The sequence below is a fragment of the Cavia porcellus genome, unplaced genomic scaffold (genome assembly GCF_034190915.1).
Source record: "Cavia porcellus strain 051 isolate PalLab524CR breed Dunkin Hartley unplaced genomic scaffold, mCavPor4.1 scaffold_32, whole genome shotgun sequence".
NCBI classification, from domain to species: Eukaryota; Metazoa; Chordata; class Mammalia; order Rodentia; family Caviidae; genus Cavia; species Cavia porcellus.
In genome coordinates this window covers 20149914-20169675 of record NW_026947515.1, presented here as the reverse complement: position 1 = coordinate 20169675, position 19762 = coordinate 20149914, and the positions used below count along the sequence as shown (strand labels likewise).

Genomic DNA, 19762 nt, shown 5'->3' with positions numbered 1-19762 from the left:
TCTTACTTAATCACACCCCGGAAGTCAGCAGTAGCACCATAACATTCAATATAAAATCCAGTCAAATTTTTCACAAGCGGTTCTCATAACCGTCTTTTCACAGCTGCTTTGTACATTTTTCTTAACCGGAATCCAGGGGAGGTCCTTACATTGTAGTTAACATTCTTTTTTTTTTTTTTTTTTTTTTTATCTTTTTCTTTTTTTATCGATACCGGGGATCGAACTCACAACTGCCTGCTTACAAGGCAGGCACTTATGCTGCTGAGCTAAATCCCCAGCCCCATAGTTAACATTCTTGAATCTAGAACAATACCCCTGCTTTTACCTCTGCCTGCAACCATTGCCAATTTCGAGGAGCTCAGGTCACTTAGCTTATAACATGTCCCAGTTTATATGTATGTCTGACATTTCTTCAAATCTAAACTTCACTGCTGTTGGTTTGTTGTTGTTGTTGTTGGGGCAAGAAGTCCATACAGGAGACGCTGCCTACACTGTCACTTCGGGAGACATCTCCCAGACAGCAGGTGGTGCTAAGTAGTTACAGCAATTGTTTAAAGTGGCAAATGGGACTTGCTTCTAATCATTGTACAAAATATAAGCCATTAGGCAGGCATTCAGCTCAGCATCTCCCCTTCACACTAACAAAGCCAACAGCGACCACCTCTCCAAGGTACACTGCTGCAGATTTCCCGGCTCTTCGGTTCCTCACGGTCCCGCCCCACCCGTCTAGCCCCGCCCCCTTCTAGCTCCGCCCCGGGCCATGCAGGCTGGCGGGATCCAACCAGGCCTGCGAGCGGAACGGATAGTGCTTGGCAGTCTGTTCCCCGTCGCCTACCCGGACTCTGAATCCCGAAGCACCGGCGTCCCCGAGGACGCTGTTCTCCGTGGGTTTCCGGCTGCACGCTGCCGCCGCCGTCAGACCGGAATTCCCGGTACCGGTGCTGTCGCCGTAGGTGTGCAGATCCTTCCCGCAGCCATGGGGATCTTGGAGAAGATCTCGGAGATCGAAAAGGAGATTGCTCGGACGCAGAAGAACAAGGGTGAGGGCTGGGTCGACAGGGCCTTCTTTTCTGATCGCCTCAGTTTTCCTGTCTGTAAAATGGGGGAATGGTTCAAGCACTGCAGCTGGAGCGGTTTCCAAGGCTGCGGAGAAGTGCCGGGACAGGGCCAGGCCAGAGCAGGTCTCAACATCCCAGTCTGACTCCCACACCTGATGCCCTGAAGAGAAATACTAGTTCAAAGAGCAAGTAACTGACCCAGAAAGAGGAAGGGCCGCAGTTTAAACCCTATCTCCTAATGGATGGGCCTGAGGAGTTGGCGCTGTCGCCTCATGTGCTGGAAGGGGCAAGAAAAGCCTTCTCACGGAAACAGCTGGACGGGAGCCATAGAGGTGGTGTGAAGGGAATCAGGACCTTGAAACCTGGAAGGCCTCTGTTTGAATCCTAGTTCCACCATGTATTTGCTAATGAAACCTTGGGAAGTCATTTCATCTCATGGAGCCTCTGTCCTCATCAGCAAATGGGGATAATAACTTCTGCTCCATCTTAGCGCACAGCTAAGTTAAATCAGATGGCATTTTCAAAGCGTGGGGTACAGGGTGAGCATTTGGTATTTAAAGTAATCCCCCCACAACATAGATAACACATAGGGAAGCATCACATTTAGACTGCAGATTTTCTGGACTGGAGGAGCTCGGGGTAGGAAGGTGAAGAAACAGCACTGGTGATTCCGGGAGTCAGTTGTTGGAAGGGTATCCCGGGCAAGGGGTTGCTGCGATAGGCACATGGAGTTTCCCTAGGACAATAATTTCGATAAGGAAGGGAGTGTGAAATAAGGCTAACTGAATGTCTGGCCAGCCCGTGGGGTTCAGGCCTGCAGGAGCAGGAAGCAAGAAATACAAAGTGGTCTCAGTGCTCTTGCGGGGCTTCATTGAAGTCTGAGGCTGAGAAGCTGTAGGGCTTCTAAGATTCTTTCTGTAAATTCTTCCTGAGAATGTCCTAGTGCTAGGTATGTGGTGAAAGCAGTAAATGCAGCGGCTGCTTCTGTGCCCTTACATAGCTGGTCTTCATGTCACAAGCTTCTAAACTAGTAATCAAATAAACACGATAATTTTACCCAGCAGTAAATGTTATCAAGGCCACCCAGTGTCATAGAGTAGTGGTGAGGGTGGTGTGAAAGCTAGGATTGGACCTTCTTAGGTAGAGTGATAGACAAGGCCTCTGTGAGAATGGAGCATTTGATCTGAGACATGAAAAAGAAGAAGGAACCAGCCTGGCAAAGGTCTGGGGCAAGATCTTTTTTGGCAGAAAAAACAGTTAGTGCAAAGCCCCTGAGGTGAGAACAAACTTGGCACGTTCGAAGATGAGCCATCCTGGGGCTGGGGTATAGTAATCAGAAAAGAGGGGCCAATTGTGCACGCCATGGGAAAGACTGCATTGTGTGCTCAGGGCAGTGGGAGCTGGTAGAGGGTGTTAAGCAGGGGAGACACTAGTCTCAACTTCTGTTTTAAAAGTTCCCTGTAATCCCACACTTGGGAGGATGAAGCAGGCGGATTGCCATGAGTTCAATGCTAGCCTGAGCTATGTAGTGAATTTAAGGCTGGCCTGAACTGCAATAGACCCTGTCTTCAACAACCAAAGAAAAAGCTATGTAGTGAAATTAAAGCTATGTAGTGAATTTAAGGCTGGCCTGAACTGCAATAGACCCTGTCTCCAACAACCAAAGAAAAAGAAAGTTTCCTCTGGCTGTTGTATGGAGTATCATGTATAAGCCTAAGAAAGTAGCAGAGAAGCCTAAGGAAAATCTCAAGATGCACCGTGACCATAGTGTACAGAGGGAATGTGAGGATGATTACGACCTCATCCTTCTCCTGAGAGATACTCAGAGTTTAGTGACGAGTGACAAGACCATAGGAACCTGTCTTCACCCTTTCTCACTGCCATCAGTTCACTCATTCTCTTGCTAAAACATATGCTAAGAACTGAACTGAGGAAGTTTGGGATTAAGAAGCAAGAAGGAGATAAGAGCTGAAATGGGATCATGAGACAGAGGGCCTGGCTGGACAGGGCAAGGTTGGGTTTTACTGTAGGGAATAATAATAACCAGTTTCTTCTGGGTGTTTACTGTGTGCTAAGCCTTCAGAAATTTTATGTCATTAGTACTGCTAATACCCCCATTTTGCAGACTAAGAAACTGGTGAGCAAGAAGAGTAAACAACTTTTCCTAAGTAAAACACTCAGAAATGGCAGGATGGGATTTCAGCTCAGGCTCTCAACCTCCAGCGACACTGCTCCCCCCACCCAGTAACATCCCCCTGAGACTGGGGAGCAGGAGGCCTCTTTGAAGAAGCAAACTGGGAAGATCAGTTGAAAGGCAGGGAATAACAGGTTCAAAGGTCCCAGTGCACAAATGAAATCCACTTGTACAGGGAAGAAAAGAAAGCCACTCTGTAATGTAGAGAGGAAGAGAGGGTTGGAGAAGGCAGGGGCCAGGTCATGGTGATTCCTGATTCTCAGGCTCAACCACAGCCCTCTTTATTGCAAAGATTTTGTGACATTTGAAAGTTAAATTCTCTAACATCACCTTGGGAGGCTGAGGCAGGAGGATCAAAAGTTTGAGCACAGCCTGAGCAACTTTAAAAACAAACAAACCTTACCCATAATTTGAAAAAATATCAATGTAATAACTAAGTAATTGTAGCCATTATTGATTTCCCAGTGTCTGCTCTTGAAAACCCTTAAGGCTCTCATCCTTTTGTTTTGATTGCTTTTATACTGTTTTGATTTCTATTAACTTATTCTTTGTGAAAGTATGGACAACTATTTTGAAGAAAACAAGAGACATTTTGGTAGCCACTGTTGATTTCCTGCTGTCTTTTTCTGAAATCCTGTGTTATTTGCACTGTTTTATTCTGTCCTTCTTTGTTCTGTTTTGTTTTTACTTTGTTTTATTTTACTCTTTAAAATGAAAGAAAAAAACTAGTAATATAAAGGAGAAGGAAAAGAGTAGTAATTTTTTTTGAGATAGGTTCTCATTATGTAGTGCCAGTCCTCCTGCCTCAGCCTCCTGAGTGCTGGGATTACAGACATGCACCTCCATGCCTGGCAAGAAAAGTAATTTATGATCGAAATAGTGTTCATTGCAATGTGTCATTGCTGGGCACTGTCAAGATACAAGACGGGTGTAAAGAAGCGGTGAAATGCACACACCTCTGGCTAGAATTCAAGGGGATGTAACCCAGTGCAGCCAAGTTTTGCTGGCCACTCAGATACCCTACAGGAGACATTGCCGTGCAGTGTGGCATCTCAGAATTGTAGCGTTCCAAGCACGGCATGATACTGCCCTTACCTGTACACAGTAGTTGCATTCGTAAGGATTTCAGGGCATCTTTTTGTTTTTTTGGTACCAGGGATCGAACTTACAAGTGCATGCTTGCCAGCGGGGCAGGCGCTTATGCTGCTGAGCTAAATCCCCGGCCCTCAGTGCATCTTAATGCTGCAAAAAATGCTCTTTATTTACATGTCAGTAGAGTTATGGTATGGGCCCTGGAGAATGTAACCTAGGTTTTCTATCTGTGGGTGTCTCTGGAACATGACAAATCATGTGGAACTCATGAAATGCTTGCCTGTATAGGTCGGGTCCACACCCTGTAGGACAGGGCTAGCCTGCCTCTCCCCTGCCCAACAGATGCCAAAAAGGACTTCACTATCAGAGTAAACAGAAAACATCTCCCAAATTTTCAGGATGCCCTCAGGTCTTGGTGCTGCCCCGCTGAGAAATCACTGACATGGGATGGTAAGAAGTCAGCAGGAGACTAGATCTTATTCTAAATGAAGCTAAAAGCTGTGGGGCGCATTTCAAATGGAGAGATATTTTTTCTTTCCTGCTCCCTTTGATAGTGATGACTATCTGATTCTGATGTTCCTGGCCAACATTTGACATGTGTGGGGCCCCACCTGACCCCCCAAACCTGGCGATCTGGACATTTACCTTCCACATCTTGTTTCATATCCTTTAGCTACTGAGTATCACCTGGGCCTCCTGAAAGCAAAACTTGCCAAGTATCGAGCCCAGCTCCTGGAACCATCCAAATCAGCCTCGTCCAAAGGAGAGGGCTTCGATGTCATGAAGTCAGGTGATGCTCGTGTGGCGCTGATTGGATTTCCCTCTGTGGGTAAGGTCAGTGATGGTCAGTGTGGCCGTTCCAGACACTCCCCTTACTGCCTTTTCGGATTAGCTCCGGGGCCATCGAAGACCCGCCTCTCCCAGGATCCTCTTTTACCCTCTATCACCCTAACCCAGAAAGCGTGTTTCCCTCTCCCTGGCAGCAACAGCTCCATTCAGTCCTGCAAACTCAGTTTAATGAGTGCATACCATGTAATGGACGTTGTGCTGAGTACTGGAGATGCAGTGTCGAATGAGAGAGTTCTGTTTGGGCCCACATAGAACTTGGTTCTGTGAGAGAAAGTGCAGTAAGCAAACATAAACAGGATATACCAAGTGATGAGCCAGGGCTGGCCCGTGAGGAAAGCAAGGTCCAGTGATCTACCTTACACCCTGGGAAGGCTTCTCTAGTGAGTGACTATTTGAGCAGAATCCAGAGGAGATGAGAGCATTTGCAGGGCTCTGGAGAACATTCTGGGCAGAAGGAACAGGCTTTTGTGGGGAGCTTGCCTGGCACTTTGAGGTGGTGGTTGGGGTCAGGGCAGTTGGTCTGCCTGACATAAGAACAGGGGAGATGAGTTCGAGAAGATGGGGGCCTTGGAACTGGCAGACTAGCTGGGAATGAAGGGTGATAGAGGAACCACTGCAGAGACAGAGTTTCCTCAGTTTCTTTTGAAAGCTTTTCAATTTAGTTGTAAAATCCATATTTATTTATTTATTTATTTATTTGTGGAGAATAAGATAAATATCACTGGAGAGTTTTGAAAAAAGATCTGATTTACTTTTTTTTTTTTTTTTTTTTTGTCTTTTTCATTTTTATCGGTACCAGGGATCGAACTCACAACCACCTGCTTGTAAGGCAGGCGCTTATGCCGCTGAGCTAAATCCCCAGCCCCGATCTGATTTACTGTTTAAAGTAAGCTTAATTTTAGTATAGTTCTGTGTTAATTTTTAAAAATTACAAATATAGTACAGTGTTCCCATATATCCGTACCTGGTTTCCATACTGTTCATGTCTTGCACAAGGATAGCAAACTTGTCACTACTAGTGAATCAGTATTGAGCTATTGTTACCAATTCATCTATACCTTGTTCACATTTCCTTATTTTTACCAAACTATCGTGGATCCCGTGTCACATTCAGATACCAGGTCCAGCAGGCAGTTTCTTATGTGTGCCTTGATTTGATGACCTTGACACATTCCAGAAGGACTAACGAGGTGTTTTGTAGAAAGTCCCCCAGCTGAGGTTTGTGTGATATTTTTCTGATTCTTAGATTGAGATTCTGGCTTAGGGAGGAGCCCTCATAGGTCAAGCATGGTTTATTATCACATGATGTGAGTGTACATACTGTCAAGATGACTTATTGCTGTCGATGTTGAGCTTGACCACCTGGCCAAGGTAGCGTGCCTTGAGTCTCTGTCCTGCAGTTGCTCCTTTGTCTTCCCCTTACCATGTGGTATCCTTGGGACGGCATCAGTATGTGGAGCCCGTTCCTTACAGGGTCTGGCGTCAGAACCACCTCCTTCAGGAGGAGAGCTATATAAATTTTTTTTTTGTCTTTTTCCTTTTTATCGGTACCAGGGATCAAACTCACGACTGCCTGCTTGCAAGGCAGGCGCTTATGCGGCTAAATCCCCAGCCCGAGCTATATAAATTTTTTGTAATTTTTCTGGTGGGAGGTTCGTTTCTTTTGTTCCATTTACTCGGCTTTGTTTTTGCTGTTTATTATTTTGTTGCCGGAGATGGAACTCAGGCCCTTGTGCATACTGAGCCTGTCTTCTACTGCTCTATTCCCTCAGCCCCACACTTGTTTTATTTAGTCATTGAATCATTATGGACTGTTGTATTTATATTATACTTTAGGAACTAATCCCATACTTTGTTCTTCTCGTGCTCAGATGGTTCTAGCTTGGAGGTGTTTTCACTTGCTTGCTTGTTTTCTATTTATTTATTTCTTTATTTTTGTGGTTCTGGGATGGACTCTGGCAAGTTCTACCAGGGAGCCATATCCCCAGCCCAGCTTCCTTGATATACTCCTGTCATTGTGTTTTTCCTAACCTGTTCTCACTTTCTGTCACTACAAAATGTTTAAAAGTTCATCTTATCTATTCCCAGCCCTGCCTCCCATTTCTCCAGAGAATCACGGTTCCTTTAATTGGAAAATGCTATTAACACAAGGCCTGGGTATGACTTACTTTTTAACAGAATCACTGGGTTCTGTGCAGTGAATAGGCAGCCGTGGGACAAGGAAGGATGGGAAGGCCAGCCATGAGATTGCTGTAATGCCGACCACGTGAACAGTGGCTGGGCGGCTTCTGAGTAAACTCACTAAACTATGTGGAGGGGACCAGGCACAGGGGAAAAGGACAATGGGCCATTTATCAAGTCCATGCCACTGGCCGGGTAGTATTGTTTTTGTTTTACCCACTGCCTGTATAACTAGTATACGTATCAGAGAGAGGCCTTTAGGAAATAATAGGGTCCCTCTCTCACCCTGTCCATCTTCACAGGGTTGAGGCCTTTAGGAAATATAGGGTCCCTCTCTCACCCTGTCCATCTTCACAGGGTTGAGGCAACGCTCCCAGCTGTGCAGTCCCTCCACCAAAGTCCCCAGAGTAAGGGCAAGCAGGTTCTTCCTGCTGCCTGCACTCAGCAGGCCCAGCCCAAAGTAGGCTCTTCCAGGAGCCTGGGGCAAGATTCCTCAGTGCAGTGACCTTTTTTAATTTCCTAGTCCACCTTCCTGAGTCTGATGACCTCCACGGCCAGTGAAGCTGCCTCCTACGAGTTCACCACCCTGACGTGTATCCCTGGGGTCATTGAAGTAAGTAGGTGTGCTGGGCCTCAGAAGGTGAGGGTGTGTGCTTGTGTTTGGACTTGTGCAGATACTTGTCATATGGGTGAGTCTGAAGATGGGTGTCCCCGTGTGGAGCAGGCTATGAATAGCCTAGCTAGGCGTGGAACCTTATTCCAGGAGGTTGGCAGCATATGGCAGTTCTGCAGGGTACCTCTGTGTTCCACTCCACCATCCAGCTTTGGTCACTGTTGCTGGTTGACTGGGTCCTTTTGTCTCCTTTAAAGCCCCAAAGCCTTGGACTGTGCCTGCCTTGGGCAGCATGGCCTTGAGTCTCCATGTGACCTGATTTATCTTTGAGGGGCTTTTCCATCAACAGTGAGTGCTATGGAGCAGAAGATACCAGAGGCCTCCCACATGCTCCTCGGCTTCTAGGCTGCGGTCTCTGCTGGACGGAGATGGTGATGAGGCTTTCCTTGGCCACAGCTGGCATCTGCATTTCCCATAGACCCTGAGATGTGGGGCTTTGTAGTGTCCTAGGATCCAGGCAGGCCCTTCACCCAGGTGGCCTGGCCTCACTTTACCCTCTTCTCTTTTGTTTCCTAGTACAAAGGTGCCAATATCCAGCTCCTGGACCTTCCTGGAATCATTGAAGGCGCTGCACAAGGTGGGAGGCAGGGAGACAGGCTGAAATTTTGTCACTGATTGTTGACAGTGGATGTGACTGTCATGGAGATCACTCTGGATCCTTGAGTACCTCGTTTTCCAGAAAGCACAGGTTCAAGTTCAGATGCTGATGCCATACTAGCTTTGTGATTTTGGTGAGGGATTGAATATCTCTGAACCAAACTTCCATTTCTTTACCTGTGAAATATTGAATTCACAACATAGTTGTGAAGATTAAGTGAGAAAAATATTGGGTGAGGAAAAGGGTCACAGAGTGTCTAGACTGAGCCTGCTAGAAGGAAAGGACAAGGACAAAATACCCCTTATTATCCTGTTGAGATGATAACCTCTAGAGTAAGTGCTCAGGAGTAAAACAATTTGTGAATTAAGAATGTCAAGGAAACCGTAGCATAAGGGCAGCATGTGGCAGAGACTGATGGGTTAGTAAAGGACATTTGTGCCAGTAGTTGGGGATGTTGTGGGCTCGCGAGCGGTCATATGGGTATTTCTGTGTAACTGTACCTTACCAAAGTGTAACCAGTTCCCTTCTCTGTCCAGGGAAGGGTCGAGGCCGGCAGGTGATCGCTGTGGCACGCACAGCTGATGTTGTCATCATGATGCTTGACGCCACCAAGGGAGAGGTGCAGAGGTCTGCTTGCGGGTCAGGGTTGTAGATTCACATGTGTAGGGAAGGCCAATGTCTCCCTAAGCTCATGATGGGTGGTCTGTGAGGGCCTGCCCCTCACATGTGGGAGTATTCGCAGTGCTGTCCACAGCAGGTTCAGCACCACCAACGTGGAAACATGCTTCTGATTACGTCCAGCCAGCCCAAGGGCAGCTTGGGCAGGGAGTAGTACCAGGGTGGGGGTGGAGGGAGAAAGATGGCCTAGCTCTGGCTCCTACCTGAAGAAGTTTCGGTGCCCTGGGCAGTGCCCACAACCGAAGGGCCTAACCTCAAGAGACCAGAGCTTTGCTCCTCCCTGCACCTGCCAGCCTGCCTCTACACCAGCAGGCTCATGAGGCTTCTGGAAGCCACAGCAGTATCTCACTGCTCACCCCATGGGGCTCATGCCATGCTTGTGCTTGCCGAGTAAATCCTGCCAGCCTCTTCTTGGCTGTCTGTAGAAGAAGGCTTGAGGCTCTACCACAATTTTGGGGTGGTGGGAAGGAGTGTTCCTGGGCTGCTGGGAAGGGAGAAAAAAGGGAATTGGTTCCCGTTGGAGTATGCTGGAGTGACATGGGATCATACAGCCTTCCCTGGGACAGCATGTAAGAGGCTTGTGGTCCTCTGCTTAGGTCTCTGCTGGAGAAAGAGCTAGAGTCAGTGGGCATCCGCCTGAATAAGCACAAGCCCAACATCTATTTCAAGGTAGGTTATCTCTGACCAGGACTGTATAGCTTTGGGACTGCAGTGGCTTTGGTGAAGACTATGGGACTGTCACTGCTGCCCCTTTGTCACAGCTCCCCCTGTTTCTCTCTCCTGCTCTAGCCCAAGAAAGGTGGAGGCATCTCCTTTAATTCAACAGTGACGTTGACCCAGTGCTCAGAGAAGCTGGTGCAGCTCATCCTGCATGAGTACAGTATCCTTCCCAAAGGAGCCAGGGGACCTGAGTTAGGAGTCACCTGGCCTACAGAGACAATGGGTCACCCCAGTGACTCTGGAGCCATCTCAGCAACCTCTGGGAAGTGCCAGCCTGAATACACAAGACTTCCAGGACTGCAGCCATGCATCTGATGTGATTTCCTGGCTCCTCACTGAGTTCTAGACACATTGGTGACTAGGCCACCAAATGAGGTGTGAGCCCTGGACACCAGAGGTGTGCAAACAGGGACAGGCAGCCCCCAGAGGAAATGCATATGTGGAACAGGTTGCACAAACCAGCTTTCACAAAATACTCCAGGATTCAAACTACAAGTTCTGTGTTTGCGGATTCTAGAAGTACATTTTCTCTGCCCAACAGAAGATTTAAATTGTTTATTGGTTGAAACTTCTATGTATTATGACTTGAGAGTTGGGAAATGAGAGGACTCCTCACAGCTTAAAAGCTTGTAAACCCTCACAAGCAGATCATGGCTGCAGGCTCTTCCAGTCAGTGTATTTCCTGTGTGGCTCTTCGGGGCCTCTACTAAAGAGCAGCGGAGGCTGCTGGCACACAGGTTGCCCTTAATCTGAGCCCTCAGAGATCTTCAATGCAGAAGTGCTTTTCCGAGAAGACTGCTCCCCAGATGAGTTCATCGATGTGATCGTGGGCAACCGGGTGTACATGCCCTGCCTGTATGTAAGTGGTACTACCACCCGAGAGCACTGGTGCAGGAGAGGTTCTGTGATTTCAGGCCATATGGCCTCTCCTCTAGTGCCGATGGCTGGATGCCTCTGGCCTTGCCCCAGCCAAACCTCTGAGAAAGCAGAGAGAGCCATCCCTTCCTTGCTCTTTGCCTCAGTGGCTGCCTGGGTCCTGCAGACATGGAGAGCTGTAAAAGTTCCAGACTACCTTTTAGGGGGTCCGCCTGCCCCTCATCCATTCTAACCTTGAGGAAGCAAGGGGAGGGAGGTCCCATGGGCAGGTATGGCCGTGTAAAGCCCTGTCTTGGGTTTCCCTGACTCTTTTCCTCCCCACTACCCACCTCTGCCTTTTCAACCTCAGGTGTATAACAAAATCGACCAGATCTCCATGGAAGAAGTAGACCGCCTGGCTCGCAAACCCAACAGTGTGGTCATCAGGTGAGGCACTGGCATCCTGCCATCTGCTGTCCTTCTGCGTTCTGAGCCCAGGAGATGGCCTCCTGGTCACCTCCGCTGTGAGGAAGAGAAAGCCAGGCACCTCCAGCTGCATGTGACCTCATAAAGCCCACCCAGTGTCTCTTCCCAGGGGAGCCCCTCTATTCATAAGGCCCTGGAATGCTGTAGGAAAGACACCCAATAGCTGCTGATGCCATTAGCCTGTTTGTAATGTCTGGTGGGTTCTAGTTAAGAAATCAGAGGATTTCAATACAAAGGCTTGGTGGCTAAGAGACTTTTTAGCCTTGTAGGGAATCACAGTCTCTTAGAAAACCCCATGTGTGACTGACTCTCCTGATGCTCTGTAAGCTGTGGCTGTGCTCTGACCACAGCACAGAGGAAAAAGAGAACTAAGCTCTCAGATGGGCGGGTCTGCCCCTGGCTCCCTGCTTCCTACACTTCATTGCTGTGTGGGTCCCTGAGATGCTGACCTTCCCGCACATGCCCTGGCCCGTAACTGTTATACTTACTGGGATGGACTGAGCACTCTGCTTTTCTGGTTTCTTGGCTCAAACCAGGCACTCTGCTGCTTCCCAGTGAGGCCTAACTGGTTGGAGCAAGATGCTCAGGGCCTATGCAGGGCCATTTGGGGCAAACGACAGGTGAGAACTATTTGCTGGGTGCTGCAGCCACTGCAAAGAGCAGTGTTCCTCCCCGGGGAAGCCTCAACTCCTCTCCTTCTTCCTGCTGTGTCTCAGGCCTCTTGGGATGTGTGAGGACATGCTTATCTTCAGAGCATGAAGAGCATGGCTTCCTGTACTTGTTCATGCTCACAGTAACTCTTCCAGAGGTCAGGGTCCCATTCAGGATTACATTGCTGTGAATCAAGTCAGGGGTCACCAATGTTTGGCTATGTCCAACACCTGGGTCTCTCTCTTTGTGTTAAAGGCCCCGAGTGTGGCCCTGGGCCCTCAGTAGCCTCCCTCCTCACTGGAGGCAGTCCCCGGCCTGACTCGTCTCCCCACTGCAGGCCTGAGTCAGTCACAAGTACTAGTGGCCCCCATAGAGCACAGCTGTGCTGGCCTGTAGGAGAGATGCAAGTTCTATGAGACATAACTGTCACGGGTGACCAGAAGTATTAGTGGATGAAGCATTCAGCTGTTATTGGGGTAACAGACTTTTTCCCCATGGGTATTAGTGGGACCACACTAGCCTTAATGTCCATGCCTGGCCATGTAGCTCATCTTTTCTAACAGTGAGGAGCAGAAACTCTGTCCTCTGAGTTTCCAGTCTTTGGCTGACTGGTGCCTTCCTCCCTGTAGCTGCGGCATGAAACTGAACCTGGACTACCTGCTGGAGATGCTCTGGGAGTACTTAGCCCTGACCTGCATCTACACGAAGAAGAGAGGACGTGAGTCGGCCAGGGTCCCACTCAAGACATGGCTGAGCTTCACCCTCCCTTGAGGGTTGCCAGCCTGTGTGTAGCATTCAGACCAGCCCAGCTTGCCTGTGAGAACAGGGTGCTGCTGTCTTTCACCAAGGCTGGTGGAGACTTTGGCCTGAGCTGTATGGCAGAGAATACTGAGTGATTGGACTGCTGGGCTTGAGGCTTCCCTGGGTTTCCCACTGGTCACAGCAGCCCCTAGGCTTCTGACCTCCCTCTGCAATAGCAGGCCCTGCATCAGGAGTTATAGGAACCTTTTCCATGTCTGCATCTCATGCAGACATACAGGCTCTGGGGACCCGTTGTCTGAGTCTTGGGCAGTTTATATCAACCCTGACCTAGGCAGCAAGGGAAGAGCTATAGCTTCCCCTTCTAAACCGCAGCAGCCACTCACTTCTGCCCATTCAGTCCAGATGCCCCAAGTGTTTCTATCAGTGCTGTCACACCTGACAGAGTGGCAGGCATGTGAGTTCTTGACTTTTGATTTTAATTTTCAGTTAAGGTCAGAGTTGTAGCAAGCAACACAGGAATCTATATTGAGAGGGTAAGTTAGGCCAGGAGATCAGAAGGGCCACTGCAGCTAGCAGTCCCCTATGAAAAGGTATCCCAAAGCAGCACAAGGCTATGACTGGTTGTCACTCTCCCCATCTCTTATCTACAGAGAGGCCTGACTTCACAGATGCCATCATTCTCCGGAAAGGGGCCTCTGTAGAACATGTGGTGAGTTGATCCTCCCTCGAGGAGGGTCTGGGAGCCCAGGGGGCCTCTGGGGGATCTGTTCTCCTGAGGTCCTAACAGGGGGGCAGGGTTGGGCTCTGGGATATTTAAGCAGGCTCTAGAGTTAGTCCAGGATTGTGTCCTTATTACCCCTTCCTTGCTGCATCTCAGGCTCCCATCCCTCTCTTGAGAGGTAGGGGTGATACTGTTTGTCCCCATGAGTAGTTAGGGAGGTCTATTGAATGAGGGCAAGAGTATAAGGCTCCTGGTACACCTCTTGGCACTGGGTAGATGCCAGTGAACAGTGGTCCTGGCATCCTGCTTTCAGTGCTGTAGGCCACTTGGGGCCCACAGCCAGTGGTCATTCCAGCATTTGATCCAGGAGAACTACTGCCCCTGATGTTTGTGTGTGGCTAGTCAGCTTGAGTTTCTCCAGAGGGCTGGAGCAGTGAGTGAGAGAGATCTTCAGACCTGCTTCTGCCCTCCTCAGCCCCTAGCCTAGCCCGGCCTGTTCCCCTCTCCCGGCCCCGCCCCTGGCTGCTTCCTACCCTCAGCGCATGTTGCTTGTTTCTTTGTATGTATGTGTGTGTGTAGCGTGCGTGCATGCGTGTGTGGTGTGTGTGTGTGTGTGTGTGTGTGTGTGTGTGTGTGTGTGTGTGTTTGGTATTAGGAACTGAACCCAGGAGCTTGTGCTTGCCAGGCAGGCATGTGTGCTGCTGAAATACATCCCCAGCTATTGTATGTATGTTTTTTGAGAGAGGATTTTGCTGTGTAGTTCAGGGTGGCCTTGAACTCACTATGTAGCCCATACTGGTCTCAGATTCTCTGTGATTCTCCTGCCCCAGCCTTCCAAGTGCTGAGATTATAGGCATGTACCACCAGGCCTGACTCTTAGCACATAGTTACTGAGGGTGAACACTAGACACAGCAGCATATGGTGGGGTGGCACTGGGGGCATCCTGGGGTCAGGGCAGCAGGTCACACAAGGTATGCTGGCTGACCTGTGGAGACCACAGTGGGAGTACTCCAGGCAGGGTGCCCTGGGCTCAGACAGTGGGCAGGTACTTCTGCCTGTCCCAGCTTCTGTGGCTGAATGTGATTTGATAGGCACAGGTTATGACTGGAGCCCAGATGAGGCTTCTGGTCACAGGGCCATCTTCCTTAGCTCTTATTTTCCTAGATTTTTGTTCTCCTCCAGTTCATGTCTTCTCAGACTGTGTTTTGGAGACAAGGGATGTTGTGAGACCCAATTATCCCTGTAGTCACTCAGAAGAACAGTAGTAACTGAGCCTGTAATCTGGTCTCATACATCAATTCATTGGGCAAACCCAGATTGTGGGCTCTGTACTAACGTCAAGGTGCTTAGACAGATGGGACCAAGCAAAGCCATACTATCCTCAAAGCCTAGGCTTGAAATTTAGCAGGCAGAGAGGAGACAAGGAACAGCATTCCCTTGAGTCCCTTCAGTCCCTCATAAGGAGCTCCATGATGGAGGCCCTGTTCCATAGACCTGTGCTGGAATCTTTTAGTTGCAGGATCCTCTACTTGGAGTCCAACAGGCTGTAGACAACAGGTGCTAGCCCTTTCTAGAGTCACCTTGTGCTTCTGGGGGAGTTTCTTCTCTCTCAGGCCCAGCTGCTTTGCCTAGGAGGATGTGGGGCTTTAGCCACGTCTAGGAGAAAGGTTGGTCATTAGGAGAGGTAGAGTGGAATAACAGTGGGAGAAGCAAACAGGCAGCAGTGAGGCTGGGGAATGGACAGAGAAAATAGGCCTACCACCCTACAGTGACAAGAGGCTGGATGGAGGGGAACGGACTTTGGAAGCCTGACTCAGGACTCAGAAAAGGCCCTCGGCAAGGCCTTTTCTTCAATGATCAACTCCTTCACTGCTCACCACCTCCACAGGTTCTTCTTCCCAGGACACTGAGCTGGCTCTGGTACCAAGAGTACAAGTAAAAGGCCTTCTCCAGCCCAGAGAGTTACAGCCCAGATGCTGACTGGAGACTCAAAATAGTTGAGCAGTCAAATCTGAAACCAGGCAACAGCTTCTCCTTCCTGTGCCTCAGTTTTCTAGTCTAGAGCTGTCTAGCCCTACCCCTGGATCCCTGTTGGTGAGAGCTGGCTGATGGAGTGTAATACTCAGAGCTGCACTTATTAGGGTCATGGTGATGAGCCCTGGTGCAGAAGCTTCAGGAAGGCTGGCAGGAATAAGATATAGGGGACTCCAAGGCAGGATAGTCTTTCTGCCCAAGAATATCTTCCATCTTTCTTACAAACGTGGCTTTTTGGGATGACATCCCATTCTCCACCTGATACTAGAGATATGAGTGCAGGGAAATACTCCACCATGAAAACCAAAAAGAAAGCTCCATGGTAAATGCTTCCTACTGAAAACACTCAACTTCATGTCAGGGTGTGGTACAGCCTGTAGCAAAATGCAGAGCTCATGTCCTCTTGACCTCAGGGAGCAAACCCTGACCTGTTTCTCCTAAAGCCTTTGGGGTTTCAAAAGAATTTTAGTGACTGTGTAAACCTCCTTTTTATTTTTTTATTTTTTCATGTCAAGTCCATTTCATTTCAAAGTGGAAAAATAAATTTCAAAACAACAATCAGGGGACAACAATGATATATACATTATACATTGTCATCCCCAAATCAGTCTCCCCGAGTACAAGACATCTGTATTCAATTTTCTGAATAGCACCAGTACAAGCTTTTCTCTTCAGTGAACTCAGAGAAATCAGTATAACTATCTTACCTAATTTTTATGCATATATATGTATACATATACATAGGTTGTTTTCAGCTCACACTAGTGAGACAACACGATGTTTTTACACATATGTGTCTGATTTATTCCACTTATGATTATGGTCTCAAGTTGCATCCATTTACCTATAAAAGTCTAGTTTATCTTTCTTTATGGCTGAATACTACCCTAGAGTAGAAAATTACCACATCTTTTTTATCCATTCCTCAGTCAAGGATTAGATTTAGGTACTTTCCAAAATCTAGCTATTACAAATTGTACTGCTATGAATATGGGTGCACATATATTGATGTGGTATGATGTTTTTAATTCTTTTGGGAAGATACCCAGAAGGGGAATAGTTGGGTCAAATGGGACCTCTAGTCCCAGTTTTTTGAGGAGTCTCCACACTGATTTCCACAGTAGTTGTACCAGTCTGCATTCTCACCAACAGTAGAGAAGGGTTCCTTTTTTTCCACAGCCCCTCCAACATTTGTTATTTTTTGATTTCTTGAATCATAGCCATTCTTCTTGGAGTAAGATGGAATCTCAGTGTTGTTTTAATTTACATTTCTTGAATGAACAGGGATATTGAGCATTTTTTTCACATATTTATTTGCTGTTTGTAGTTCTTTATCTAAGAAGTGTGTATTCATCTCAGATGCCCATTTTTGGATGGGGTCTTTAAATCTGGGAGGACTGATTTTTTTGAGTTCCTTTATATATTCTGGATAGTAATCCTTTGTCTGAGGAACAGCTGGCAAACAGTTTCTCCCACATTGTGGGTTGTCTCTTCATCTATTTGTGGTTTCTCTTGCTGTGCAAAAGCTTTTCAATAGGATGAGATCCCAGTTGTTGATTCTTTGTGACATTTCCTGTGTAATCAGGGTTTTGTTCATAAAGTCTTTGCCTATACCAGTGTCTTCAAGAGTTTTACCTACTCTGTCTTCCAGAAGATTTAAATTTCTGTTTTAATGTTTAGATCTTCAATCCATTGATTTTAGCTTAGTGCATGGTGAAAATATACAGGTTCAGTTTTAATCTTTGGCACGTGCAAAGCCAGTTTTTCCAGCACCATTTTTTAAAGGGGCTATCTTTTTTCCAGTGTATGTGTTTGGCACCAAAGGTTAGGTGGCTTAGTGTGTCTGGAGTTGTTTCTAATCTGTTCCATTAATGTTTGGGTCTTTTTTTGTTTGTTTTTTGTTTTTTGTTTTTTTTTTGGTTTTTTTTTGTTTTTGTTTTTTTTTGCCAGTACCATGCTGTTTTTGTCACAGTAGCTTTATACTATAATTTTAAGTCAGGGATTGTGATGCCCTCTGCCTTGCCTTTTTTGCTCAGGATTGCCTTTGCTATTTGCTACTCTTTTCTGGTTTCAGATGAATTTTAGGATTGTTTTCTCTAATTGTGTGAGATACGCTATTGGAATTTTGATTGGATGCATGGAATCTGTATAATAGTTTTGGAAGTATGACTCTTTTCATTATATTGAACCTGCTTTTTAATTTCACCAATGAAATTAACTTTTAAGGGAAAGCAGAGAAATTGAATGGAATTTAAAAACTAGTTTGTAAGGGAGAGCTGACCTCTAGGTCATCAGTTTTGGGTTTGGTTTGGTTTGGTTTGGTTTTGAAACAAGGCTTTTCTGTGTAGCACAGGCTGGCCTTGAACTTGCAGTAGTCCTCCTGCCTCAGTCTCCCAAGTGATGGGTGTGCGCCATCATGCCCAGCTAGGCCATTAGTTTTTATTACTCTCTGATCTAGGAATAAAAGTGTGGGAATTGATTGTTGTGGATGTGCTTATCCCTGTTGCTGTGTGTGCCTCTTCTTTGTGGCTTTGATGTCCTTCATCATCCAGAGGAGACTGTCATCTGGTGGCTTCCCATATATACTAGGGAGAAGTGTTCCTGCAGGCTCAGGTCTGTAAGACTTGTGGGCCTGTGGGAGGAGGAGGAACAACATTTCACAGTCTACTCCCTGCCTCATCTACATGGGTGGCAACCAGAGGTCCACATCTGAGGCAACTACTGGCTGCCTCCCCAAGGATCTCCTTCGTGACCTGTATCCCTTCCCAGGAATGTGGGGTTCAGGGTAAAATAAGGGTGGAGGTGTGATATGCACACACAGCTGGAGCCCGGAGTTGTAATTCCAAGCTGAGGAAGGTCTCCTGACAAACCTTCCTGGCCCACTCCCCGGGAGTGGCTACTGCTCAGCATGCACCCAGGGCTTGCTTTGGCAGCCTAGCCCAGGTGCAGTTGTGCAGAGCCTCATCTCCCTGTTTTGTTTCCTGTCTTCTAGTGCCACCGTATCCACCGGTCACTCGCCAGCCAGTTCAAGTACGCCCTGGTGTGGGTGAGTCCTGGCAAGCCTTGGGCCCAACACAGCCCTTGGTGAGAGTGGGGCCTCTGTGCTCTGTCCAGCATTCCTGTCCTTGCACCCTCATGTCTGTCCTGCTCCTTGGAGTGTATGTGCTGACCTGGCTGGACATAGGCCTCCCCACTTCAGATTCAGGATGGTCAGGTTGCTGGGGGCATCGTGCTGTCAGGGCCTGGTGGATTGCCAGTCTGGGGCCTCCACTTTCCTCCAGCATTCACCTGCCTAACTCACCCCTAGTTTTCTCCAGCCTTGGAGGCTGCAGGCTGCAGGCTGACATGGCTCCTTTGCCCCTGTTCCTGCCAGGGTACCAGCACCAAGTACAGCCCACAGCGGGTGGGCCTAACCCACACCATGGAGCATGAAGATGTCATCCAGATTGTGAAGAAGTAGCAACCTGTTAAGCTGGACTTGTTTCCTGGGGAGCTGGACCCATTGGGACTCACCAAAACCCAAATAGGAAAAATACAAGTACATACACCCCAGGAGGGGTCCCTCCCATCTCTACTGTTTCTAGAAGCTTCTTCAGTAGGCAAACAGTGAAGAGCATGGGATGAGGTTGGGGGACTCGGGCTATTCCAGGGACATTTCCTGTGAGTCTGACCCCACTGATGAGGTTCGTATTCTTGGCCCCTTTGGAGACTGAGGGAATGAGTTACCCATTTACTCCCCAACAAGGGCCCAACAGTGGCAAGCTCAGTACTGGGGTGGGAGCCGGGCCTAGCTGGGTCCTTGAGGGTGCTTCATTTCCTCAGCTCCTGCTGACTTCTCTGGCACTTGGGGACTTGAGTCCTCATGGTGGGAGCCAGGTCATGCTCCCCATAGCCTGAGTGGTCCTAAAGTGCCTCCCCTCTGAACCTTCTTAGGGCAGCCCCTGCCCAGCACAAAGCCCAGGACTCTGGCCCTGCATATTCAGGGTAAGGATTGCCAAGTTTGGGCTCTATTTTCTGTCTAAGCCCCACGATCTCTGTTCTCTTTTCTGAAATAAAGGATAGAAAATTACTCCTGTCCAGACAGAGGGAAATTTTAAACTCAGATCCTGTTGCCATGTAGAATAGTGAGGTAGGGGGCAGCAGTTCACCTGGCCATCAGAAAGTGGGCATGTCCTGGGCCCTTGGACAGACCCAAACAGGTTGCTAGGG

At 48.1% G+C, this 19762-nt stretch overlaps 1 protein-coding gene and 2 long non-coding RNA genes across 3 annotated transcripts in view; 1 reads left to right on the top strand and 2 right to left on the bottom strand.

The window, feature by feature from the left end:
- LOC134474379 (uncharacterized) overlaps positions 1-19762 on the bottom strand; it is a 30962-nt gene that overhangs the window by 2258 nt on the left and 8942 nt on the right. Inside the window, exon 2 of the long non-coding RNA XR_010045219.1 lies at positions 836-1092. This is a non-coding gene — a long non-coding RNA (uncharacterized LOC134474379). The remainder of the gene's footprint in view (positions 1-835; positions 1093-19762) is intronic.
- Drg2 (developmentally regulated GTP binding protein 2) lies at positions 864-19622 on the top strand. Its single transcript, XM_003465899.5, has 13 exons — positions 864-1040; positions 5018-5178; positions 7898-7987; positions 8564-8624; positions 9182-9272; positions 9920-9992; positions 10113-10203; positions 10805-10902; positions 11269-11345; positions 12665-12753; positions 13448-13506; positions 18546-18599; positions 18927-19622. Exons 1-13 carry the CDS (start codon positions 977-979, stop codon positions 19011-19013), a joined length of 1095 nt encoding a protein of 364 aa, XP_003465947.1. The 5' UTR covers positions 864-976; the 3' UTR covers positions 19014-19622.
- Positions 10584-11428, bottom strand: LOC134474378 (uncharacterized). Its single transcript, XR_010045218.1, has 2 exons — positions 11249-11428; positions 10584-11095 (listed from the first exon to the last, which is right to left on the bottom strand). It is a non-coding gene; the product is annotated as an uncharacterized LOC134474378 (long non-coding RNA).

What these genes read in the sequence shown, in the direction of transcription:
- Drg2 (XM_003465899.5), top strand. Translation starts at nt 977, where the DNA reads ATGGGGATCTTGGAGAAGATCTCGGAGATCGAAAAGGAGATTGCTCGG. An exon ending in GATTTCCCTCTGTGGGTAAG is followed by an intron (nt 5,179 to 7,897) that starts GTCAGTGATGGT and finishes TTAATTTCCTAG; the next exon opens with TCCACCTTCCTGAGTCTGAT. An exon ending in GTATCCCTGGGGTCATTGAA is followed by an intron (nt 7,988 to 8,563) that starts GTAAGTAGGTGT and finishes TTTGTTTCCTAG; the next exon opens with TACAAAGGTGCCAATATCCA.